A 22856-nucleotide genomic window follows, 5' to 3' on the forward strand; every position below is an offset into this window, starting at 1 on the left:
CACTTTTTACTTTAACAGTGTGTAATTATTTTTTTGTGTGATTTAGGGAAAATATAAGTAACACATCAAACCCATAATTTAATGGAGATTATCATCTCAGGTGAGATCAAAGTAAACTTTAAAAAACCAGTCAGTCTAAAGAAAAACATAAGGGGAAATGTTTTAAAGTGGTGTAGACGTTAGCAGAAGTTGTGTGGGTGGTGGAGTCTGGGCACCGCTCCTCTGGGGGTACCGAGCAATTCATCGTCCCCCAGGCGTGACTGGCACTTGCACATGCCATTCTTCTGCACTCTTCATTTCCAGTGACCTGGAATGCCAAGTTCTCCTTTCTTCTCCACTCTTGAAAACTCCTATTCATCCTTCAAAACCCAGTCCCAGCGGTACCACTCTGTGCAGGATTACATTGATACTTCTACCAGGGGATGCCTCAGGAGCAGGGCTCAGCCTTATTCTTTGTGTTGGCTCCAGGGTTTCACACAGAGCCAGAGAGGTGCTTTGCAGAAGGTTGTTCCGTGAACAAGAGGCACAGGTCAGGCTTGGGTTGAAAAGCTTGGGATGAGGGGCCCTGGACCTGTCAGAATCAGAGAATGGGCCCTGATCTGAGACGTATTTTTCAAGTTTGTTTCTTTTTTCAACTAATCCTCTTCTGTGTATTTCTTTTTTTCAATTTCATGATTATTTTCCTCTTTCGACTAAACACGGCTCACGATGCCCTTAGATATGATTAACTTAGTCCTACCTAAGGGAAGCTCTACTTTACAACAAAGGGTGCTTTCCAGCCCCGTGAATGTCGTGACAAGCAGGGTATCTTTCTTCTCTGAGAGCAGCCGTGGCCTTACCAGCCTTCTTGTTCTTCGCCAGCCCTTGCCAGCCAAAGGCCGGGCTCCTGTAACTGCTAAGAACTGTCTTTGAGCCTCATAGAGCTCCGCTCTACCTGAAATTTGTGAAACTCTGTGCTAGAATTTTTGCTTATTTCATCCGGATGTTGGAAGTTCACTAAATGTGGCGTTGCCATCATCACTGTCTCCTTGGCAAAAAGTTTATACTCTTCTGTCCGATCCTTCCTCACATGCTGAGAGGCGTCCGTGAAATGCAGGAGGCGAGGGAATTGTTGGACTCCCTAGAAACCTACAGCACACCGTGCTCATTTACGGAGCCTGTGCGACTGCATTTAAAGCAAGTGTGTTTTTTCACGTGTGTTAAAGAAGTGTTTACAATGGCTTTACAATATTTAGTGCCCATTTTAGTAGGGGTTTTGTGCTCATGATTTAAACACCATGCCTAATAATTTTACCAGACCTAATCACTTCTTTTTTTCATCTTTATTTATTTTTAAAATTTATTTATGTTATTATTTATTTAGTTTTGGCAGCGTTCGGTTTTCTTTGCTGCGCGCAGGCTTTCTCTAGTTGCGGCGAGCGGGAGCTACTCTTCGTTGCGATGCACAGGCTTCTCGTTGCGGTGGCTTGTCTCATTGCGGAGCACGGGCTCTAGGTGCGCGGGCTTCAGTAGTTGTAGCGCATGGGCTCAGTGGTTGTGGCTCGCGGGCTCCTAGAGCGCAGGCTCAGTGGTTGTGGCGCACGGGCTGAGTCGCTCCGCGGCACGTGGGATCTTCCTGGACCAGGGCTCGAACCCGTGTCCCCCGCGTTGGCGGGCGGGTTCTTAACCACTGCGCCACCAGGTACGTCCCTCTTATCACTTCTTATAGTGCCTCATAACCCACCAGGCAATGAAGGAACAAAATAAGTACCGTACTGAAGACGCTGAGCACTGTGACTGTATCGTACTTTCCTACAGAGAGAGTACTGTGGGCAAGAATGGCGTCCACGTCATTTGAGTGAGAGTCTCCTGTAAACTGTCATTCCGTAGATGCCACTCGCAGGCGGAAACGGTGAACTGAGGTGGACGCTAACTTGGCTTTTATTCAGTAATTCCGCGCTGGGTGTGGGTCTTTGAAAACCTCCTCCCCGTCCTGTTTTCTGTGATTTTCACACATTATGGATAGTCTTCATCTTGAGGACTGGCTCCTACCCTGCCGCTTAAGAAAGACACACACAACACAGATCTTGGCAATGCTGAACTGGTGAGAGAAGTAGTAGGAAGGGTTGGAAATCACAGATGGAATCCAGGACTCCTGTCAGATGCTGGGCCTTCCCTCCTTTCCTGGCTGCAGGGACAGAGCCTCCGATAATGCATCGAGGGGATAGAAAAGATGCAGGGAGTGAGCAGAGGATGCTTGTTTTGCTGTGTGGGAAGGCGGGCTGGCTGCTCCTCCGTGGTTCGGAATCTCAGGGCCTCCGTGCAGAAGCGCCGGCCGGGCTTTTGGCTTCTGCCTTCTGAGTCCTGCATGGATCAAGGTGCAGTCCTGTCTTTCTCCTCTTGGTAGTTCCGGGATCTCAGCCCGGAAAAGGCCATTTCCCCTCCTCTCTCCCCTCCCCCATGGTCGGCTGAAAGGGGTGACCCAGCAGCTATCTGCGGGGGTGTTTAGGTTCTTGCCACAGGCAGGACCTTTTTTATAAACTCACCCACACACCCATCCTCGACAAAAACACTCGGAGCAGGAATTGATTTTACTTCCCGAAGGTGATAAAAGCCCTAAAGTGACCATCTTACTCAGAGGGGAGCTCTTCGGAGGACCGTCCCCTGAGGTTAGGACTAAGAGGGACCCTAGTTCACGTTGTTTTGGAGATTTCAGCCACTGCAGTGAAACAGGAGGAAAACAATAAAGGCACAGGAAGTGGCAGAAAAGAAGGAAAGCTCCCTGGCTTTGCAGATGGCGCAGTAACATACCTGGAGAGCCCAAGAGATTCAGTGATAAAAGTAACTCAATTAAAAATTCAGTAAGGTAGCAGCATATAAAATGAATAATAATAAAAAGGGCTCGCCTGAAATAGAAAAACTGCTTTTCATTGTTTTTGTTTGCAGGTCTGTTTGTTTTCTAAGGTGTGTTTTGTGTCAGTGAATTTTCACTCGGATCATGAAACAGGACTTTTTCATGATGTGACGAAAAGGGGGCGTTGGTTTTGCGTCTGCACCTTTGATTCGTCTTCTTGAAGATGCGTTCCCTTCTCCCGTGTTGGTTCCTGAGATGTCCTTTGCTCTGATTTCCTCCCTGGGGGACTCTCCTCGCCCGGCCCTCTGTCGGCTGTTTCCACGCGGGTTTCCCAGCCCGGAGGGGGTGTTGCTGCCACAACTGGCCGGGTGCGAAAGGAGGCGTGCTCCCCAAAGCCGGGACCGCTGCGCTTCGCCGAGGCCCATCTGGCCGTGAGGGCCGGATCGGAGAGGGGAGACCCCAGAGGTGGCGGCGCCACAGCTCTGCCGGCGGCGCGTGTGGCTCTTAGCCGTGGGCCCCTGCTGCCTCCCGGCTCCCGGCTTGCTTTCCCTCAGGGCGCCTCTTGCTCTCCTGCTTCGGTCGGTGCCTCTGTTCACCCTGTGCTTCCCACCGGGCGCCGTCTGCCTGCCCCTCCCCCGTCCCGCGCCCCCCTGGTGCCCCCTGAGCCCCTTCCTCCCGGGCAGCTGCACGCCCCTCGCCACCGCCACGCCACGGCCTCTCTCGTCCTGCCCCCCCCCCCCGCCCCCTGTGCCGGTTGTGGTTTTCTCCGGTGCTCGTCTCCCGGAGGTCCCCGTCTCCCTTGCCTGTCTCCCGTGCTGCTCTGCAGAGAAGGAGCTTGGTGAACGGCCACGGAGTGAACCAAAGAAATCTTTTGGAAAGACGGTTTGAGTGGACGCTGCCCGGTGGCCGTGTCCTGAGCCACTGGCAGCTGTTCTCTGTTAGAATCGCGGGCCGTAAATCCACCTGGGCACGTGGCTCCCATGTCCTCAGACTGAGGACAGGCTCTGCCCGTGCTTCACAGTGCGCTGGGTGCCCACGCTCCCGCAGGGGACGCCTGTCTGTCTGCCCGAGCCCCCACCCCATGCCCAGCACCGGCGCTTTCCGCGCGGCGCCCTGGGGTGTCTGCACCCCGTGCCTCCCGTCCCCCGGGTCCAGTCCCTCTCATGGTCCTCCCGGGAGCCCGCTCCGGCCCGTGCCCCCTGTCAAGGTCATTTCTGGCCTGCCGTTGCCCAAGCCGGCGGGCGGGCCTGGCCCTCACAGTTCTCCCAGCTCCCCTCCACCCTGCCACCTCCTTCCCAAGGCCCGGGATCGCCCTTCCCTGCTTTCCTCCGCCCGCTGCCACCCCTTCAGTCCCTGTGCCGTTCCGCCTTCCCTCCTGTCCTGCCCGGCATCGGGTCCCGGGGCCGCATCCTTGCCCCTGCACCCCCACCCCCCGCACCCCCAGGACTCCTCTGTCCCACACCAGCCTAGGCCAGCGGCCCCGGACTCTAGCTGCTTCTTCGGGACGGGCCTCTCCGATTTGACGTCAGGCACGGAGCCCCCCTGCTACCCCTGTGGTGGCAGCCAGGCCACCCTCCTGTTGTCACGCCAGAACCCCCACGGCCCTGCGGGGCTCGGTCTCTCTTCAGGGCTCTCTGTCTCATCTGTCAGCCAGTCCTTCGGACTCTACGTTCAAAACATCAGAACCTCAGTTCTCGCCACCTCCACCATCACCTCTGGGACATGCGCGTTACCGTGGAGATGGCCTCACACCTGGTCCGAGTTCCGTGCTCTGGTCCACTCAGAGCCAAAGGCAGGTCAGGCGGTCCTGCTCGGCCCCCTCAGCGGCTCCCGTCTGGGTCCAGGTAGAAGCCCGGCCTTCCGTTTGTGCCGCCTCTCTCTCCGCTCGCAAGGCCTCCGGGACGTGTCTCCCCACACGCCTCCCGCCCCACCGTGTCAGCTCGTGGGCCCTACCCCTTGGGTTCCCGGGACACGCAGCGGGGGGGCACCTCCACCCGCGGGCTTTGCACCAGCTCGTCCCTCTGCCTAGGTGGTGGCCCCCAAACAGCTGCGCAGATACCTCTCTCTGTCTTCAGATCTCTGGAGAAAAGGAGAGGGCTTTCCTGACCACCCCATGTAAAACGGGCCCCACCCCGGCCTGCTCGCTCCCCGGGCCTGGACGGATCCCTCCCCTGCGGTGTAGACGGGCCATGTGCTGAGTGAAGGGACCAGAGAAAGAGACGATGAGAGAGAGAAGACGGTCCCTGAGTGGGCCGAGGGGCCCCAGAACTGACGGGCAATGGCAGGTCAGCCCCCCCAGCCCCCGAGAGGACGCGTGATGACGGCCCCTGCCTGGGTGAACAACGGGCAGCTCCTCCCGCGTGCCAGCCCCGTGTGGGGCCCGGGGACGCAGGCACTGCCCCGCCCGAGACGTCCAGAGGCAGAACTGCTCCCGCAACACGTCCTGCACACGAGCGTCCAGCCGCCAAGGGGACACACACAGCTGCCCCAGGATCCCGGGGCCGGGTGACCTCGCGGGACCTGAAGGAAGAGGGGGAGGCAGAAACGGCAGCCCGGGGGTGGCAGGGGGCACGCGGGCCGAGAGGAGCCCCTGCCAAGAGGAGGAGGCCTGGGAGGCGAGGCGAGGCGAGGCGTGCGACCCCTGTACCCACGCTCGTGTCTGCTCGGGTTTCATGGGGCCGTTACGCAAAGGCGGTCCTCCGCACCCGGAAGAGGATCCGATTTCACGGAAGAATGCAGAAGGAGGCACAGATGCTCCTCTCCAGCTCTGTGACCTCGTTTCGTCGGAGCCCCTGCTGTGGGCTGCAGTGGGTGTCCACCCTGTGGCCGGGGAGGAAGCAAGGAGGCCAGGAAGGCCCGTTTCCTCCTTTTGAGGAGCTTCTGGTCTCCCGGGGTCGAGAGGTGAGGGCGTGAAGGCCGGTGTGGGCCCCGGTTTCTTCATCGTGAGGCCGAGTTGTGTTAGGCAATGGCCCCCGTTCCTTCCAGGTCTCACTTTCCAAGAATCCTTGTTTCTGCAAATACCATTCTCTGCCGCTAGGGCTCCAGAGAGCAGCTTCCTGTCCCTCTGGATGGAAGGGCGGGGGCTGGGGGCTGGTTACAGCCCTGAAACCCCGGGCGCTGTGAGCTGCCCCTGAGCTTCCTGGCTCCCCGCTCAAAGGACCTGCTGGCGCCCACCCCGGAGCTGGTTTCCTCCCGCCCGCGCTGGTCGCCACGCGCGGCTGCTGCCCCCGCTTCTTGCTGAACTGCAAAGCATCTCGCTGGAGAAACCCAGTCAGCTCCACAGCCTGCGCACGGCCTTCCCTACTGACGGACCGGTGCTTGGGGCTTTGGTGCCCCGTTTATCAGCTTTTGCTTCCCCTTTGCTTGCGATCATTGGGGCACGCACGGCAGATGTCCCCTAACGGTGTCTTTCCCGTTCAGCGTCGGGAGCGTGAATTCTTCTGCGTTAGCCTTCACCCCTGCCTGCAGCCTGGACTCCGGGGAGGAAACTGACGCCCTCCAGAGCGGTTGTGGGCCGTCAAAGGCGTGACCTTGCCTCGTGTGGACGCCGGCGAGGCCACCGCGTCCCACTGGGAGGGGCTCGCGCGTAACCACTGCCACCTTTCCCTGCTCTCCATGGCATTTGGGGCAGGAACGCGTGTGCCCTACTTGCCCTGTTGCCTGTTCAAAACAGGGAAGGCATTGATTCTCAAACAGCAGTAAGCAAACTTAGTTGTGACCTTCTCCAGTTCCCTCGTGCAGAAGTAAGACGAGGCCTCATGGCCAGGCAGCGCCGCCCCGGGGCGGGGGGCGGGGGAGCCGCACCCAGCTGTGCCTGAGGCCTCTGCCAGATCCCACCTTTGACATTTGTCATTAGAAACCAATCATCTTCACCCACTGTGCATTCATTTCCAAAAACAACCTTTATTAGCTACCTTAATTAATAGTCCTCTGCCCTTGGTCCTGGTTCCCAGAGACCTGCAAGTACTTTTGGAACCTGAAGGGGGGAGAAGCCAGACAGTCTCGGGGGGCTGTCGCTCCACCGGCTCTTCGAGTAACTCCCCCTGCAATTTCCAAACGGTGGGCTAGTTAAAGTAAGGTGAACTTACTACCGTTTTCTTAATATAGGAGGCCGGCACCCACACTCCTTCAGCTGGGATTAAATATAGAAACGGGGGCATCACGATTGGCCCCCCCACAGCGCAGTCGGTGGCGCCGGGCGGACTCTGAGCTGCTAACGGCTGCTTTGGGTTTGCAGCAGGCGCGACCCAGGCAGCCAGGCAGGCCCGGGGAAAGAAAATTCAGCCTCTATTTTTAAGCCAGTCAACATGTTGTCAGTACTTTAAAAACAGAAGCAAAGCAAACCTGTAAGCAGTTAAGTGTTAGATTCCAAAATGTCTCTGGTACCCGACGTTTATCGGTATGTTGGTGGCCACGCAAGTCTTACTTTTTTCCTTCCCGTAATTCCTGAAATGAACGCAGTATCCAAGGGCAGCAAATCCTCCGGGTTTGTTGTCATCTTTTATATGGCGAATCTCGGGCGATAAGAGCAGCTCACGACAGACTCATTTGCCAAAGTACTCTTCCCGTCGTCGGTGGCACCTCTCATATCTAAATGGGAAGGAATTAATGAGGTTTTTCAGTGGGAACCTGGAAAGGGGCATTTTTGCGAAAACTCGGATACTTGATATTTTAAATTAAAGCGTAAAAAAGTGAAGGGGAGAAGGTGACTTCCAGTGTCAAAGCGGGCTGGTGGCTCCCTCTGGCAGGACAGAGGGCCCGGCTGGGCAAAGTAAGAGGAAGGGCAGTTACAAACCGGGCAGCTGGGTTTCTGGTTGTTTTTGTTTTTAAGCAAAATTTACTTTTCTCAGTGGACACCTTGATTGTAATGTCTTGTGTCCGCAATCATAGGTAAGGGTATTTTGTGATAACAGTCTTTCTTTACAAATGTCATAACGGGATGAGATTATGTGGAGGTTATCGTCTGCTTTCTGCAAGGGCCGTTTTCTCTTAGCAACAGAGAACAGGAATGTCTCAGCCCAGACCCGTGCCGCGAGGGGTCCAGGGTTGTTCCTCACCGGGAAGAGGAGAGAGGGGCCCGTAATCAACATTTTATTATACAGGCAGACCTTGTTTTATTGAGCTTCACTTTATTGTGCTTCACAGATTTTTTTTTTTTTTTTTTTTTTAACAAATTGAAGGCTTGTGGCAGCTCTGCGTTGAGCAACTCTGTCCAGCAGCCGTTCTCCAACAGCATTTGCTCCCTTCCTGTCTCCGTGTCACATTTTGGTAATTCTTGGACTGTTTCAAATTTTTTCATTATTCTTCTATTTGTTACGGTGATCCGTTGTCAGTGACTTTGGTTGCAACAGTTGCTTTTGCAAAAAGATTACAACTCGCTGAAAGCCCAGATGATGGTTAGCATTTTTTAGCAATAATTTCTTTTTTATTTAAGGTTATGTACATTGCTTTTTTAGACACAATGCTACTGCACACTTAATAGACTACAGTGTAGTAGACACATAACTTTTATATGCACTGGGAAACCAAAAAATTTGTTTGACCAACTCTATTTCTAACTTCCCCGTATTGCAGGGGTCTGGAACCGAGCCCGCAATGTCTCCGAGGTGCCTGTAGTCTCGGTTTTACGAGATCAGTTCCCTTCCCTCCAAGTAGCCGCCAGAGTCCACTTTGCACACAGGACCCCAGAGGGCCCCGTTATGCCTCACGCTTCTCCGTCGCGTTTGTGAGAACAGACTCGGGGCCACCGGGAGCCGCGGGCAAAGGTTTCTGCTTCCAGCGCTGACCCTGTGCTACCCACATGCAAAGCGGGGGGCCGGGAGCCCCGCCTGTAGAAGGCCAAACACTTGAGTTCTGCACAAGTCTAAGTTTTTCCCCCAGAAAGTTTTTCCGTGTAGTGAGCCCTAAAATCTACCTTGCTGTCACTTCCCACTGACCCCACCGTGGTCCCCGGGAGGTGGAGATAACGGAGGTGGGCCGAGATGGTCCAGGTGAGACCCGTCTGGAGCTCCTCTCCTTGTGGAACAGACCTCCTGTCCCTCAGTGCTGGGATTCCTCCTCAGCCTTGTCACCAGCTGCCCGTATATCGCTGTCCCGGTACCCGGGATCAACCCCGATTTGGAGTATCATCTGATAGTAGACTCGTGTGGTGGGGTCATGTCTGCCCCCTGACCTGGGCACTGGCAGGCCAGGGCCTCAGTCCAGGAGCCGTCACTGTAACCACTTCTTTCCTGTGGGTCTCAAGCCAATCGCAGTTCTCTCCCTGGTCTGCTAGCTCAGATTTGTGTGCTGGCTCTTGGGGTCGGCAGGGGGCTGTCTCTTCAAGTGTGAGATGAATAGTGATTTTGTCATCAGACACGTCCCCTAGCAGCTCACCTGGCTTTTCCTGGCCTCACCTGGACTAACTGTGATTGTTACCCGAGTTTGGGCCCTGTGACTCGCTATTGGAGCTGCTTCCTGGGGTCGATTCAGCGTTCCTTTGGTCCCTGATTCACTAACTCACTTGCAGCCCTTTCTGAACGCTGTGTGTCAGGTGCTGAATTGGTCAGGACACGGGGACAATAAGGCGTGTCCCCACCCTGTGGCAGCTTCCGTGTCACGTGATGTGATGGTCTGGGGGTGCCACACCGGGCTGATGGGGCATCAGGCACCAGGAGCTCAGCCAGCTGTTCATGTTCCCCCACCCCACCCCGTGTGCCCTGGGCTCAGAGCTCATCCTGGCTAGCACACGCTTTGGATCTTGCAGTATATTTAGTAACAGTGAAGTCCCTCGTGGAACCTCTACCTGCATTTAAAATTTTTTTTTTATTTTTTATTTTTGGCTGCATTGGGTCTTGACTGCGGTGCACGGGCTTTTCGTCTCGGTGGCTTCTCTTGTTGCAGAGCACGGGCTCTAGGCGCGCGGGCTCAGTAGTTGCAGCTCACGGGCTTAGTTGCTCCGCGGCACGTGGGATCTTCCTGGACCGGCGATCGAACCCGGGTCCTCTGCATTGCCAGGTGGTTTCTTAACCACTGTGCCACCAGGGAAGTCCCTGCATTTTGGATAAATGGGGCAAAACGTTGGTTGAAGGAGCTGATTATTACTCGTTCCATTTAGTCTTCCATTCTTAGCTTCTGCTTTTCAGGACCTACAAATAAGGGATTAATTGTAGGTACTTTCTGTGTTCTAAACATTAATCCCAATATAAATTCTTTCTTTCCGACCTCCAAGCCACCCCTCCCCGAAGACACCGCCCGGTGACTTGGGAGCTCTGGGTCTGGGACACCCCCCACCCTGCACACACGGATGTTGCTGCAGGAACTTGAGCTCTCTTCTCCACAGTCCTGTCTTAGTCTCGGTACCGGGGGAATCTGGGTCGAGAGGTGGCGTGGCCTCTGGTGGCCTGTGGTCAGGGGCTGGTCCCCGCCTCTGCCCGAGGGCGTGAGCCACGGCCACATGCCTCTCTGAGCCTCTGCTTCCTGCTTTGTAAAACGGAGACAGTAAGGGCCCCTCCCCCTCCGAGGCTGCTGTCCAGGGCGGGCCAGCACTCATTCATTCGTTCGTTCATTCATTGGTTCTTACACGCAGTATGTGTTAAGAGCCGACCATGGGGCCGGCCCTGGGGGGCATCAGTGAACAAGCACAGTGTCCTTCCAGCCCGAGGGGCTCTGAGCCACGCGCTGGGGCGTCGCCTGCGCCTGGATCTCCGTAAACGCCCGCCGTTTTTCGTCTAGTTCTCTGCTCCCACCACCATCCCGCACCAGACTCCAGTGTCGCCTTTCTTTGTTTTTCTCTCGAAAAAAATCTCTGGCTATCTCTGTCTCATCTGTTCCCAGAAGGACCCTGATGTGGCTGAGTTCGCCGGTGTCTCCGTCGAAAAACAGGACAGCCGCACGTAATACACATTCCGTCATAAATTTCTAACATCCTCTGGTTAAAATGCCCGCAAAGCCCCCTCCCCCGTGACACAGGCACACAGTTTCTACCAGAATCTCCTCTGTTTCTTCATCCTTCTTGCCTTCAACTGTTTCAAGACTCTGGATCGGCCTTTTCTTAATGTAATAAATTATCGTGTTTGCAGCTGTGTTTCATGGCAAATGCAGCCGACCCCAGACACCTAATGAGCTTTGTTGGTCACTTATCGCACTTGGAGTAAGTCTACGGGAAACACCTTCTGAATTCAAGCCTCAGCTCACACCGAGTCCTTTCGAGAGTAGAACCACTTGTCCAGCTGCTCTAACGACGTGAACTTTATGAGGCAGGTCAGCCTAGGAGCAAGCACTCAGTCTGGGCTCTCTCCCTTCCCCTAGGAAACAAACACACACGCACGCGCCCACACACGCAGGCGCAAACACGCACGCTGGCCCACGGCCCCATCCGCAGGTGGGGTGTGTCGCCCCTGTGTTTCCTGGTCTTCTGAGACGTTTCCCTTGTCTTTCTTTTTCTGTTGATTTTTAATCCCCTAGACCGCAGCAGCTCTCTACCCAAAGCCCCGAGTTAAATCAGGGTGGCGTTCGGTGACGCTCACTAGCCCCTGAGTCTCTGAGCTGTAGCCGCTCAGCTCCTCCTGTTCGCCCCTCAGTCACCTGCGTGTCCCTGCTGCCACCTCTTCTAATTTGCAGCTGCAGAACCCGGAGCCCGAAGCTCGGACGATGATATGCCCGCTCAGGGTCCCCAGCCAGGCGGGGGCAGGGGGCACTCAGGCCCAGGCCGTCCCAGCTCTGCACCACCACGTGGGAGGGACAGTGCCCTCCCCCGCCAGGTGACCTGTATGCTGGCCTGTGTTTTCACCTCTTTGGAGCCCCAGGTCGGTGAGGGACTTGGCTGCCACAGCACTTGCCCCGCCTTCATCAAGGCCCCTCCCTCACTGTGGGCGGAAAGGCCAGGAAGTACCCGTGCTGGGCTTAGGCATGGCTTCCCGGGGGCCATTTCCAATGTGACGTAAAATAGCCCACCAGAGGCTCCTCGCAAAGCCGGGTGTTACCCTTTGTCTCAGACCTTGAGCGCCAAGCTGCCTGAAACCCGGAGCCTCCCCGCCCTGCCAGCCGCCCAGGGTTAAAACCTGGCACCGGTGGTTCTGTTTTCTGCCGAAGGGCCTTTCCCCAGCCTCTCACTTGCACTCTCTTTAGAATTGGACCTTGTGCGACTCTGAGCCTCCAAATGACGCAGTATCTTGGAAAATGCTTTGAGGGCGGCAGGCGCCGGCCAGCTCTGCCCCATCGTCTCCATGCTTCACCGTCATCGTCAGGATCTTGCGTGAGGAAGGTCATGTAACAGAAACATGACTTTAAAATCAACAACCCAGATTCTTTCTTCTAAAAACTTTTTTTATTATGGACATGCTCAAATATACACAAACATAGAGAGAAGAGTATACCAACCCCCCAGGTATGCCTCTTGCCGACAGAGGGCCCCTCCCTGTCTCCCACGTTCCTTTTAAGTAGTGTCTTCTGAGGTAGTATCTGTACGAGGCCTCTGGTCCATTACAGAAGGGGCTTCTGTCCCGTTTTTAGTTTATTGTATTTTGTTTCCCCTTCACAGGAAAGAGAGTTTTAATTAATCACCAATGTTTAAAAATTGGTAGATGCCTCGTAAACTCGTAGGTTCCAGGCTTCTCTGGAAATATCATTAGTCTGGTCGAGCTGGGCCCTTGTTCTTGGGGGTGAGGCACAGCAGGAGGGGCCGAGCAGCAGCTGTCCTGTAGAAGGGGCCCCGCCAGCTCTCCTCGCCAGCAGCTGTCCGGCGTCACCTGCCTGGCCCTGCAGGCACTGAAGTCCACGAGCCCCACCTGAAACATGACTCCCTGGGAGCCAGGGTTTTATGAGCCTGCCTCTCTCTGCATTTTTAGAAATCATTCTGTATCCGTGGGTGAATGTACATAACTTTTTTTTTTTTTTTTGTCTGTGTTGGGTCTTTGTTGCTGCGCGCGGGCTTTCTCTAGTTGTGGCGAGCGGGGGCTACTCTTTGTTGCGGTGCGCGGGCTTCTCATTGTGGTGGCTTTTCTTGTTGCGGAGCAGCACGGGCTCTAGGCGCGCGGGCTTCTGTAGTTGTGGCTCACGGGCTCTAGAGCGCAGGCTCAGTAGCTGTGGCGCACGGGCCGAGTTGCTCCGCGGCACGTGGGATCTTCCTGGACCAGGGCTCGAACCCGTGTCCCCTGCATCGGTAGGCAGATTCTTAACGACTGCGCCACCAGGGAAGTCCCCATAACTTTTAAGATTTCTGATAGTTATCAGGTAGATCAATATCATTTTGCTGCTTTTATAGGTCAAAACGGTTGAATATTGGCCATTTCATGTAGTTTGACCTAATAAAAGATACGGTTTAAGGTTTTAAATATGAGATAAGAAGAATATTGTGTTGCCCTTGGCGGGGCAGGAACCGGGGGGTGGGGGGTTAGCAGCAGGTATGCCGTCCTGATCCCGTCAATTCAGGGGGCGTGAGCGGAAGAAAACGTCTGCGGCCTGAGGTTTTAGACACCTTGGCTGACAGCGCTCTTTCCGTCAGCCCGCTTGTCTCGTTTTGTTTGTTTTCTTGTATAACAGCTTTATTGAGATGTAATTCACATGCCGTACAGCTCGCGTCACAAGTCATTGATGTTTAGTGTATATTCAGAGGTACACAGCCGTCGCCACGATCGGTTTTAGAACATTTTCATCACCCCAAAGAGAAGCCTCGTAACCACATTAGCAGCCGTTCCCCACTCCTCCCGAATCCCCGATCCCTAGGCAGCCATTAATCTACTTTCTGTATCTATGGATTTGCCTCTTCTGGATATTCTGTATAAGTGGAATCCTCCAATGTGTGGTCTGTGGTGTCTCTGGCCTCCTTTACCCAGTGTGTCTCGCTGTTACAGCCCCTCCATGTTGTAGCCTGCGCCAGTGCTTTGTTTCTTTCTGCTGATAAGTAATATCCCATCGTATGGCTATGCCACATTTTCCTTGTGCATTTATTGGTTGGTGCACATTTGGGTTATTTCCATTCTGGGGCTATTATGAGTAAGGCTCTCACGGGATCAAAAACTCATGTACGAGTCTTTGCGTGAACGCACGTTTTTATTTCTCTCCGGCGCACACCTAGGAGTGGAACTGCTGGGTCACGCGGCAGCTCTGCGTTTAGCCTTGCGAGACCCTCCCAACTGCTTCCAAAGCGGCTGCACCGTTTCCATCCCCCGCAGCCGTGTAGAGGGTTCCGATTTCTCCACATTCTCACCGGCGCCCGGCATCTGGCTCCCTGCTGCGGCCATCCTGGTGGAGGTGTGACAGGGCTTTCCTGGCAGGGTGGGGGCGCCTGTAGCGGTGAGGAGAGCGGTCGCCACTTTGTCAGTGGCCTCGAACCTCAGCCACGGCCGTCTTCCAGAGCTCTCAGGGAAGCCAGCTTTGCGGCCCTGCGGGTGGGGACGGGCGCGTTGTTTCCCGTAACTTGTTTCCAGGACGGCCAGTAGGCTCCACTTCCCCACGTCTAACCTGCCGCCTGCGCTTCTCCGCAGGGGTCACCATGAAGCTCATGGACGAGGTCGCCGGGATTGTGGCCGCGCGTCACTGCAAGACCAACATCGTCACGGCTTCCGTGGACGCCATTAACTTCTACGACAAGATCCGAAAAGGTAAGAGAACTCCGCCCACAAAGAGGGGCGCTGCCGTGGCTGCTTGGGTCCCGTGTACGGTTGGCTTTCGGTTCACCCTGCCTCTCCCGGGCCCTGGCCTCTGCCCATCTGCCAGGACACAGGAGCCAGAGCCTCGAGTCTGCCTTGGGTGATGCATCTGTGAAGTTACGGTTTGCCGGGTTGACTGACTTTTCAGTCTGGTAAATTCTGTAACTCAGATGTGATCGGGGCCTTTATCCTGCTGAGGAGCCGCGTAAACTCGTCCTCTTAAACTGCCCCAGGCGTGGAGCCCTGCGAAGACCCTACGCGCACAGTTGCTGCGACCACTGCCACCAGATCCCGGGGCGGCACGTAACCTCTCTGGAGGGGGCACAGGTCACCCGTGCCGTACGCAGCGGCGGGGGCAGAGCAGAGAAGCCTCCGGCCCTCTCCTCGGCCAGCCCGCCTGCACCATCCAGGGCAGCGCTGGTGGTGGTGGTTTTCCCGACACCGAGGTCCAGTCCCAGCCCCGCCCGGAAACAGGACGGTTCCCGTGCTTGTTTCACATTAACGCTCCTCTGAAGAGGTACAGTGACTGTCCCCTCCTGGCACTGGTGATTTCTGTCTGTCGTGTCTTCTGAGATGAGGCCGTGCGCTCCCGGAAAGCAGCCCTTCACCGTGGGGTCGGGGGTGTCCGGGCTGCGAGAGCCTGACTGGTTCTGAAGGAGGCTCACCAGGAAGGCAGCCGTTGGAAAAGCTGAGTCAGACCCGTCCCCAGGCCGTAACGGGGACAGAGGAGAAGGAAGGGAGGCTGACTCCTAGCCACCGGCCTCGAGGGGCGCCGCTGAGCGGAGCAGTGCTGGGTCCAGAGCCACAGAGGCCCCGTCCTGGCTCCGAGGCCCCGGCCTGGTCCCAGCCCGGCTGTGCGCTCTCTCCTGCAGGCAGACACGCCTGTCAGTTGAACGCCTGAGTGCTGGGACAGAGCGTCCTGAGACCGGAAGGGTGAAGGGGTGCCTCCCCTTCCTGGCCTAACAGAGCACGTCAGTCTGACCCACACTGGAATTGGGGTGCTTTTAGGGCAAGGGTGGTCTGCAGCACTGCTTTCCTCTGCTTTGCAGAATCCCTTCCCAGCTAGTTAGGCGATTGCCTCAGACACAGAGCACGGTGTCATTTTAGGATTTGCCCAGAACAAGTGGGCCTTGTCTGTTTTGGCTGGTCCTCCCCGGGCCTCGGTGCCGTGTGTGGTGGTGGTGGTGTGGACGTTTGGGAAACGAAGACTCCTGTCGTGCCACGATTCCTGGCCTCTCCTTTTCTGGAACTGCTCCCTGGGTAAATTACTGTGATCACAGCTCCACTGTTAAACATGACTTCAAAACCCACGGTGCAAAATGCGCTTTCGTACCACAGAGCTCGCTTGTTCAGTGTCTCCCGGGTGCCCTTTGAGCACCAGCAGCTGAGAAACAAAGTGGGCCTTCCTCGAGGGCCCGCCAGACTCCTCCAGGTCAGCCCTGTTGGCGAAGGTGCTTTGCAGTTGAGGGAAGCTCCCAAAGAGCGAAAGTCAACCTTCCTTCGTTAGAGAACAGGAGCCGATGGAAGAGCCCTCACCCCCGACACTTCACCCTCAGTCCCTCGTGTGACCAGAATTACCTTTCAAAGAGGTCAAGGAGGGGTCGCGTTGGTTCGTTTGGAGCGGAGACAGTGAACCCCGGCTGGAGGAGAGCGCTTTTTCTAGGGGTACGTTGAGGGGCCTGGGGGACGTCAGGGCTACGTGGGTGCAGAGAGGACTTTGTTTCTAAAACGTTACTCATATTCCAAAGCACAGAAAGGGACCTCCATTTTCACCAGCCGTACCTTCTGGCGGAACGTTCCACCGTGGATGGAGTGGGAGCGCGGGGGCGGGCTGTGGGCTCAGCGGCTACCGCCTATGGCGCCGAGCCCTCCGCAGGCCCCCACGCGCCTCGTGCCGTCACAGCCTTGGCCTTGGGCCTGTGCGGCCCGGGGCCCCAGAGCTGGGCCTCCTGGCCCGGGGAGCCCCCCAGGGAGCAGAGAGCTTGCTTCTGCTTCCTCAGGTCACGTCTTGTTTTGTGTATAGAGGAATTCGGGCCAAACTGAAGTAGCAGTTATGGAGTCCCCTGGGGCCGGTGGACAGTGTCACACCTTATTTGTTGTTTTCCAAGGAGTGTCCCCGCTCCTCCCCTCTCCGCCCTGCGCTGCGGCTCCAGCGAGGAGCCCGGCCGGGCACTGCCAGGCTGAGGTCTCTGTTCTGGCCGCCTCACACACCACGTCACATGCCGTGTTCGACGCCGAGGAGCAGAGGCGCCTGTTCCCCCCACGCTGTCCTCTCCTTTCTGGGGAAGCACGGGGCGAGGCCGGCTGCGCCTGGGGTGACCCCGTGGGCTCCGGGTACTTGGCCCTGGGCATTGGAAGAGTGTCCGACACCTGGTGAAGGGGTGGGGTTGACACTCCTGGCGGCTCTGCTTTGAGTTTCTGACGCCAATCTGCTGAGACGGCTGTGAGCCCGCGGGGCTCTCCGGGGCGCAGCCTGCAAGCTGGGCTGGCCCCTGGCCTCGTGGTCCTGGTCCAGCGTGAAGGGGCCGAGAGGTGAGGCCGCCTGGCTGCGCCCAGTCCTGCTGGCGAGCGTGCGGGGCAGTGAGAGTGTGTGGGGGGGTCCCCGGGCGGCCCAGCCGCGACCACCCCCTGGGGGCTCGGAGCACAGCAGTGTGTGCTCCCTCCTGGTTCTGGAGGCCAGGCGTCCGCACCCTCCAGAGGCTCCAGGGAGGATGCCTCCTGCATCCCTGGGCTGTGGCCCTTCCTCCGTCTCCCTCCCGGGGCCGCATCCTGCCTCTCTGCTCTTCCTCTGTGACCTACGAGGTTGCCTACAGAGGATCTAGGGCCCACCTGGGTGATCCAGGAGGCGCTCGTGTCATGTCCTTAATGACACCTGCAGAGACGCTTATTCCGAATAAGGTCACATTCTCGGGTGCTGAATGGACTGATCTCTTGGGAGGCCACCGTCAACTCGCTACAGATGCTTTCTTTTCTTACAGTTTACTTCTTGTAGACACAAGCTCACTTTCTCTTCTGCAAAACTGTAGGCGGGTAAAGTCTCTTCTGTGCCCCAAACCGCCCTTTCCCCGTCCCGTTGCCTACATGGATGTGGGTCCTGCGCTGGTGAGAGCCAGCGGTCAGGTCAGCGCCAGCCCAGAGGAGGAGCAGCTCTGAGGGGTCCAGAGGGAGGTGCCCCAGTCCTGAGACAGGCAGTTGCACAGCTGGACGGGGGGCAGCCCTGGGACCTGACTCCAGAGAACAGCCCCCCTAGGGCAAAATCGAGAGGCCGTGTGCTCCCGGCACGGGGACACTGAAGGGGACCGGCGGCTTTCCTCCAGATGGCAGAAGAAGGAGCCGAGAAGCAAGTGTTTATAGTGACGACAGGAAAGCACAATGGCGTGCACCAAAAGAGGTCACACTTCTGGGGGCGTAGGATTAACTTGTCCCTAGGTCGAGGGTAGAACTTAGCGCGAGGACTATTTTTTAAGTCATGTTATTTTCATGGAAAAGGTGCCAGCAGGTGGTCCTGGGCACACGCAGGTGGCTGAGCAGGTGGGCACCCAGGGACGTGGCCATCGTACAGCAGCTGTCCGTGCCAGCGCCCGGCCCCATCGGGCAGGGCCCACCCGTCCTGTTGGGGAAATCCTTGAGTGTCACCCTGGTCACATCCCACCTCTCAGACACACACCCAGGGATCCCCTCCTTTCCCCCACCCCCCCACTCATGAGCAGCCTCCTCCTGGTCGTCCTGGGAGCGGTGCCCCCCACCCCCTAAGGCTGCTGTGACACAGTGGGGGAAAGCCCAGAAGTTACTATGCGTTGCCAGCCGCACAAGCCGTCCGTATGGGTTTCCCATCATCGCTGTTGTTTGAATTTTCACACACCAGTGAGTTAAAAACAAAAAGCATTCTTTCATGGCTCCCAAGGTCAGGTGTCTCAAAGAGGTCCACAGGCTGTGATCCTTCTGGAGGCTCTAGGGGAGGGTCTGTTTCTTGCTTTCCCAGCTTCCAGCAACACCTGCATTCGTTGACTTGGGTCCCCTTCCTCCAGCCTCTGCTTCCATCACCCCATCTCCTTCCCCTTGCTCTGACCTCCTGGCTCCTTCTTATAAGGACGCTTGGTGACAGGGGGCCTGCCCGGATAATCTGGGATCCTCTCCCCATCTCCAGGTCCTTAACTTAATCCCATCTGCAAAGTCCCTTTGGCCATGTGAAGTAAGGTATTCACAGGTCCCCTGGGGTAGGGCGTGGGCATCTTTGGGGGCCATTCTTCTGATGACCATCAGTGGTGTCTTGGCAGATGGGATATGACTTTATGACTTACCCATTTCAGCATATTTCATTAGAAAAACAGCTGGAATGGAGAGGAAGCCAGGCCCTTAGGTTGACCAGCTTCTTCAGGTCTAAGGCAGGAAATGCTTTGCTGTATCTCCGTTCAGCCTCTGGTGAAACTTCTCACTCAGGAGGACAGTCCTTTGTATGCTTTCGGCCAAACGCCAGCCTGGCTGTGGCCTCACCTGTCACTCGGGTGGGGTGTCTGTCAGGAAGCCATGCCTGCAGCTTAGCAGCCTGAAAACATAGCCCCAGAAGGTCGGAAGATGACTTTGAATTTCAGCCACGAAGGGTGTGCGCTGAGAAGGGGGGCCTACCGCACCCGCACTTACGACACAGTGGGGGCAGCCCGCAGGGGTGGGGACTGTGCCCTCTCACAGGGTGGCAGGTTTGCTGTTACCGATCAGATTCCTCTAGGACGCCGTCACTGCCGGCCTGAACCATGGCAGGCCCCTGCCCCCAGGCCAGCCCATGTCCACGGTCTCTGACGCTGGCGACCTGTCCTTCTCATCACGGCCTCGATGGCTGCCCGTGACACACCAGGTTGAGCCCAGCCCCTCCGCCGGCACTGGAAGTTCGCCAGGACTCGCCCCCCACTTCCCGCCAGGGGCCAGCAGGTTCGGGGACCTCGGCGGTAGTGCACAGAATCAAACTCAAGCTGGGCAGTTGAGGTGAAGGAGGAGCGCTTTGTCCACGAGCCGGGATTGTGTGGGATCCCAGCATCACAGGCCCTGTGACCCATCAGAAGATGGGTAATGGCGTGAGGCCGCCTGCCTCACTGGTCCACGGCCAGCAGTGTTCTGAGCACCCTGTGCGGGCGGGGGGGGGGGTTGGGGGGGGAAGGGGGGCCCCAGGTGCCCGCCTTATAACGGGGCTGCCAGCGTCACTCAGGGCAAGCTGATGAAGCCCAAAGACCTGAACCTACTTCCACTTGCTCCATTTCTGAACTGTTTTTTAACTGAGATGCTAAAATGCTAAGAAAAGTTAAAAAGGGAAAATAGTTGCCTTTGATATAGTGGTTTTGGAGGCCTTGGGTAGGAAAACCTAAAACTGACCTAGTCCTCTTGTGGAGAACTAATCTCCCCAGACTATCAGGGTGGGAAGGGAGGAGTCTCTAGAAGATGCTTTGGGTGTGTCATGTCAGAAATACTGAAGTTAGGTCCACACGGTGAGCCACAGCCACCCCCGGCCTCTGCAGGAGACCCTCCAGCACTAGCAGAAAGATAGACAAGATGAAAAGGCAGAGGGCTATATACCAGATGAAGGCACAAGATAAAACCCCAGAAAAGCAACTAAATGAAGTGGAGATAGGCAACCTTCCAGAAAAAGAATTCAAAATAACGATAGTGAAGATGATCCAGGACCTCGGAAAAAGAATGGAGGCAAAGATCGAGAAGATGCAAGAAATGTTTCACAAAGACCTAGAAGAATTAAAGAACAAACAAACAGAGATGAACAATACAATAACTGAAATGAAAACTACACTAGAAGGAATCAATAGCAGAATAACTGAGGCAGAAGAATGGATAAGTGGCCTGGAAGACAGAATGGTGGCATTCACTGCTGCGGAACAGACTAAAGGAAAAAGAATGAAAAGAAAAGAAGACAGCCTAAGAGACCTCTGGGACAACATTAAGTGCAACAACATTCACATTATAGGGGTCCCAGAAGGAGAAGAGAGAGAGAAAGGACCAGAGAAAATATGTGAAGAGATAATAGTCGAAAACTTCCCTAACACGGGAAAGGAAATAACCACCAAGTCCAGGAAGCGCAGCGAGTCCCATACAGGATAAACCCAAGGAGAAACACACCGAGACACACAGTAATCAAACTGGCAAAAATTAAAGACAAAGAAAAATTATTGAAAGCAGCAAGGGAAAAATGACAAATAACATACAAGGGAACTCCCATAAGGTTAACAGCTGATTTCTCAGCAGAAACTCTACAAGCCAGAAGGGAGTGGCATGATATACTTAAAGAGATGAAAGGGAAGAACCTACAACCAAGATTACTCTACCCGGCAAGGATCTCATTCAGATTCAACGGAGAAATCAAAAGCTTTACAAACAAGCAAAAGCTAAGAGAATTCAGCACCAGCAAACCAGCTCTACAACAAATGCTACAGGAACTTCTCTACGTGGGAAACACAAGAGAAGAAAAGGACCTACAAAAACAAACCTAAAATAATGAAGAAAATGGTCATAGGAACATACATATCGATAATTACCTTAAACGTGAATGGATTAAATGCTCCAACCAAAAGACACAGGCTTGCTGAATGGATATGAAAACAAGACCCATATATATGCTGTCTACAAGAGATCCACTTCAGACCTAGGGACACATACAGACTGAAACTGAGGGGATGGAAAAAGATATTCCATGCAGATGGAAATCAAAAGAAAGCTGGCGTAGCTATACTCATATCAGGTAAAATAGACTTTAAAATAAAGAATGTTACAAGAGACAAGGAAGGACACTACATAATGATCAAGAGATCAATCCAAGAAGATATAACAATTATACATATATATGCACCAAACATAGGAGCACCTCAGTACATAAGGCAACTGCTAACAGATATAAAAGAGAAAATCGACAGTAACACAGTAATAGTGGGGGACTTTAACACCTCACTTACACCAATGGACAGATCATCCAAAATGAAAATAAACAAGGAAACACAAGCTTTAAATGACACAATAGACCAGATAGATTTAATTGATATTTATAGGACATTGCATCCAAATACAGCAGATTACACTTTCCTCTCAAGTGCACATGGAACATTCTCCAGGCTAGATCACATCTTGGGTCACAAATCAAGCCTCAGTAAATTTAAGAAAATTGCAATCGTATCAAGTATCTTTTCTGACCACAACGCTATGAGATTAGAAATGAATTACAGGGGATAAAAACGTAAAAAACACAAACACACGGAGGCTAAACAATACGTTACTAAATAACCAAGAGATCACTGAAGAAATCAAAGAGGAAATCAAAAAAATACCTAGAGACAAATGACAATGAAAACACGATGATCCAAAACCTATGGGATGCAGCAAAAGCAGTTCTAAGAGAAAAGTTTACAGCAATACAATACTACCTCAAGAAACAAGAAAAATCTCAAGTAAACAATCTAACCTTACACCTAAGGGAGCTAGAGAAAGAAGAACAAACAAAACCCAAAGTTAGCAGAAGGAAAGAAATCATAAAGGTCAGAGCAGAAATAAATGAAATACAAACAAAGAAAACAATAGCAAAGATCAATAAAACTAAAAGCTGGTTCTTTGAGAAGATAAACAAAATTGATAAACGATTAGTCAGACTCATCAAGAAAAAGAGGGAGAGGACTCAAATCAATAAAATTAGAAATTGGGCTTCCCTGGTGGCACAATGGTTGAGAGTCCACCTGCCGATGCAGGGGACGCGGGTTCGTGCCCCAGTCTGGGAAGATCCCACATGCCGCGGAGCGGCTAGGCCTGTGAGCCGTGGCCGCTGAGCCTGCGGGTCCGGAGCCTGTGCTCCACAACGGAAGAGGCCACAGCAGTGAGAGGCCCGCTTACTGGAAAACCAAAAAAAAATTAGAAATGAAAAAGGAGAAGTTACAACAGACACCACAGAAATACAAAGCATCCTAAGAGACTACCACAAGCAACTCTATGCCAAGAAAATGGACAACCTGGAAGAAATGGACAAATTCTTGCAAAGGTATAACCTTCCAAGAGTGAACCAGGAAGAAACAGAAAATATGAACAGACCAATCACAAGCAGTGAAATTGAAACTGTGATTAAAAATCTTCCAACAAACAAAAGTCCAGGACCAGATGGCTTCACAGATAAATTCTATCAAACATTTAGAGAAGAGCTAACACCCATCCTTCTCAAACTCTTCCAAAAAATTGCAGAGGAAGGAACACTCCCAAACTCATTCTATGAGGCCACCATCACCCTGATACCAAAACCAGACAAAGATACTACAAAAAAAGAAAGTTACAGACCAATATCACTGATGATTATAGATGCAAAAATCCTCAACAAAATACTAGCAAACAGAATCCAACAACACGCTAAAAGGATCATA

General features: G+C 54.3%; 1 protein-coding gene across 1 annotated transcript in view; it reads left to right on the forward strand.

Moving 5' to 3' along the window:
• Positions 1–22856, forward strand: part of ACOT7 (acyl-CoA thioesterase 7) — an 88728-nt gene that overhangs the window by 39948 nt on the left and 25924 nt on the right. Inside the window, exon 7 of the mRNA XM_059039627.2 lies at positions 14299–14415. Within this exon, the coding sequence (XP_058895610.1) occupies positions 14299–14415 (117 nt within the window). The remainder of the gene's footprint in view (positions 1–14298; positions 14416–22856) is intronic.

Source organism: Kogia breviceps, chromosome 1, assembly GCF_026419965.1.
Source record: "Kogia breviceps isolate mKogBre1 chromosome 1, mKogBre1 haplotype 1, whole genome shotgun sequence".
Lineage (NCBI taxonomy): Eukaryota > Metazoa > Chordata > Mammalia > Artiodactyla > Physeteridae > Kogia > Kogia breviceps.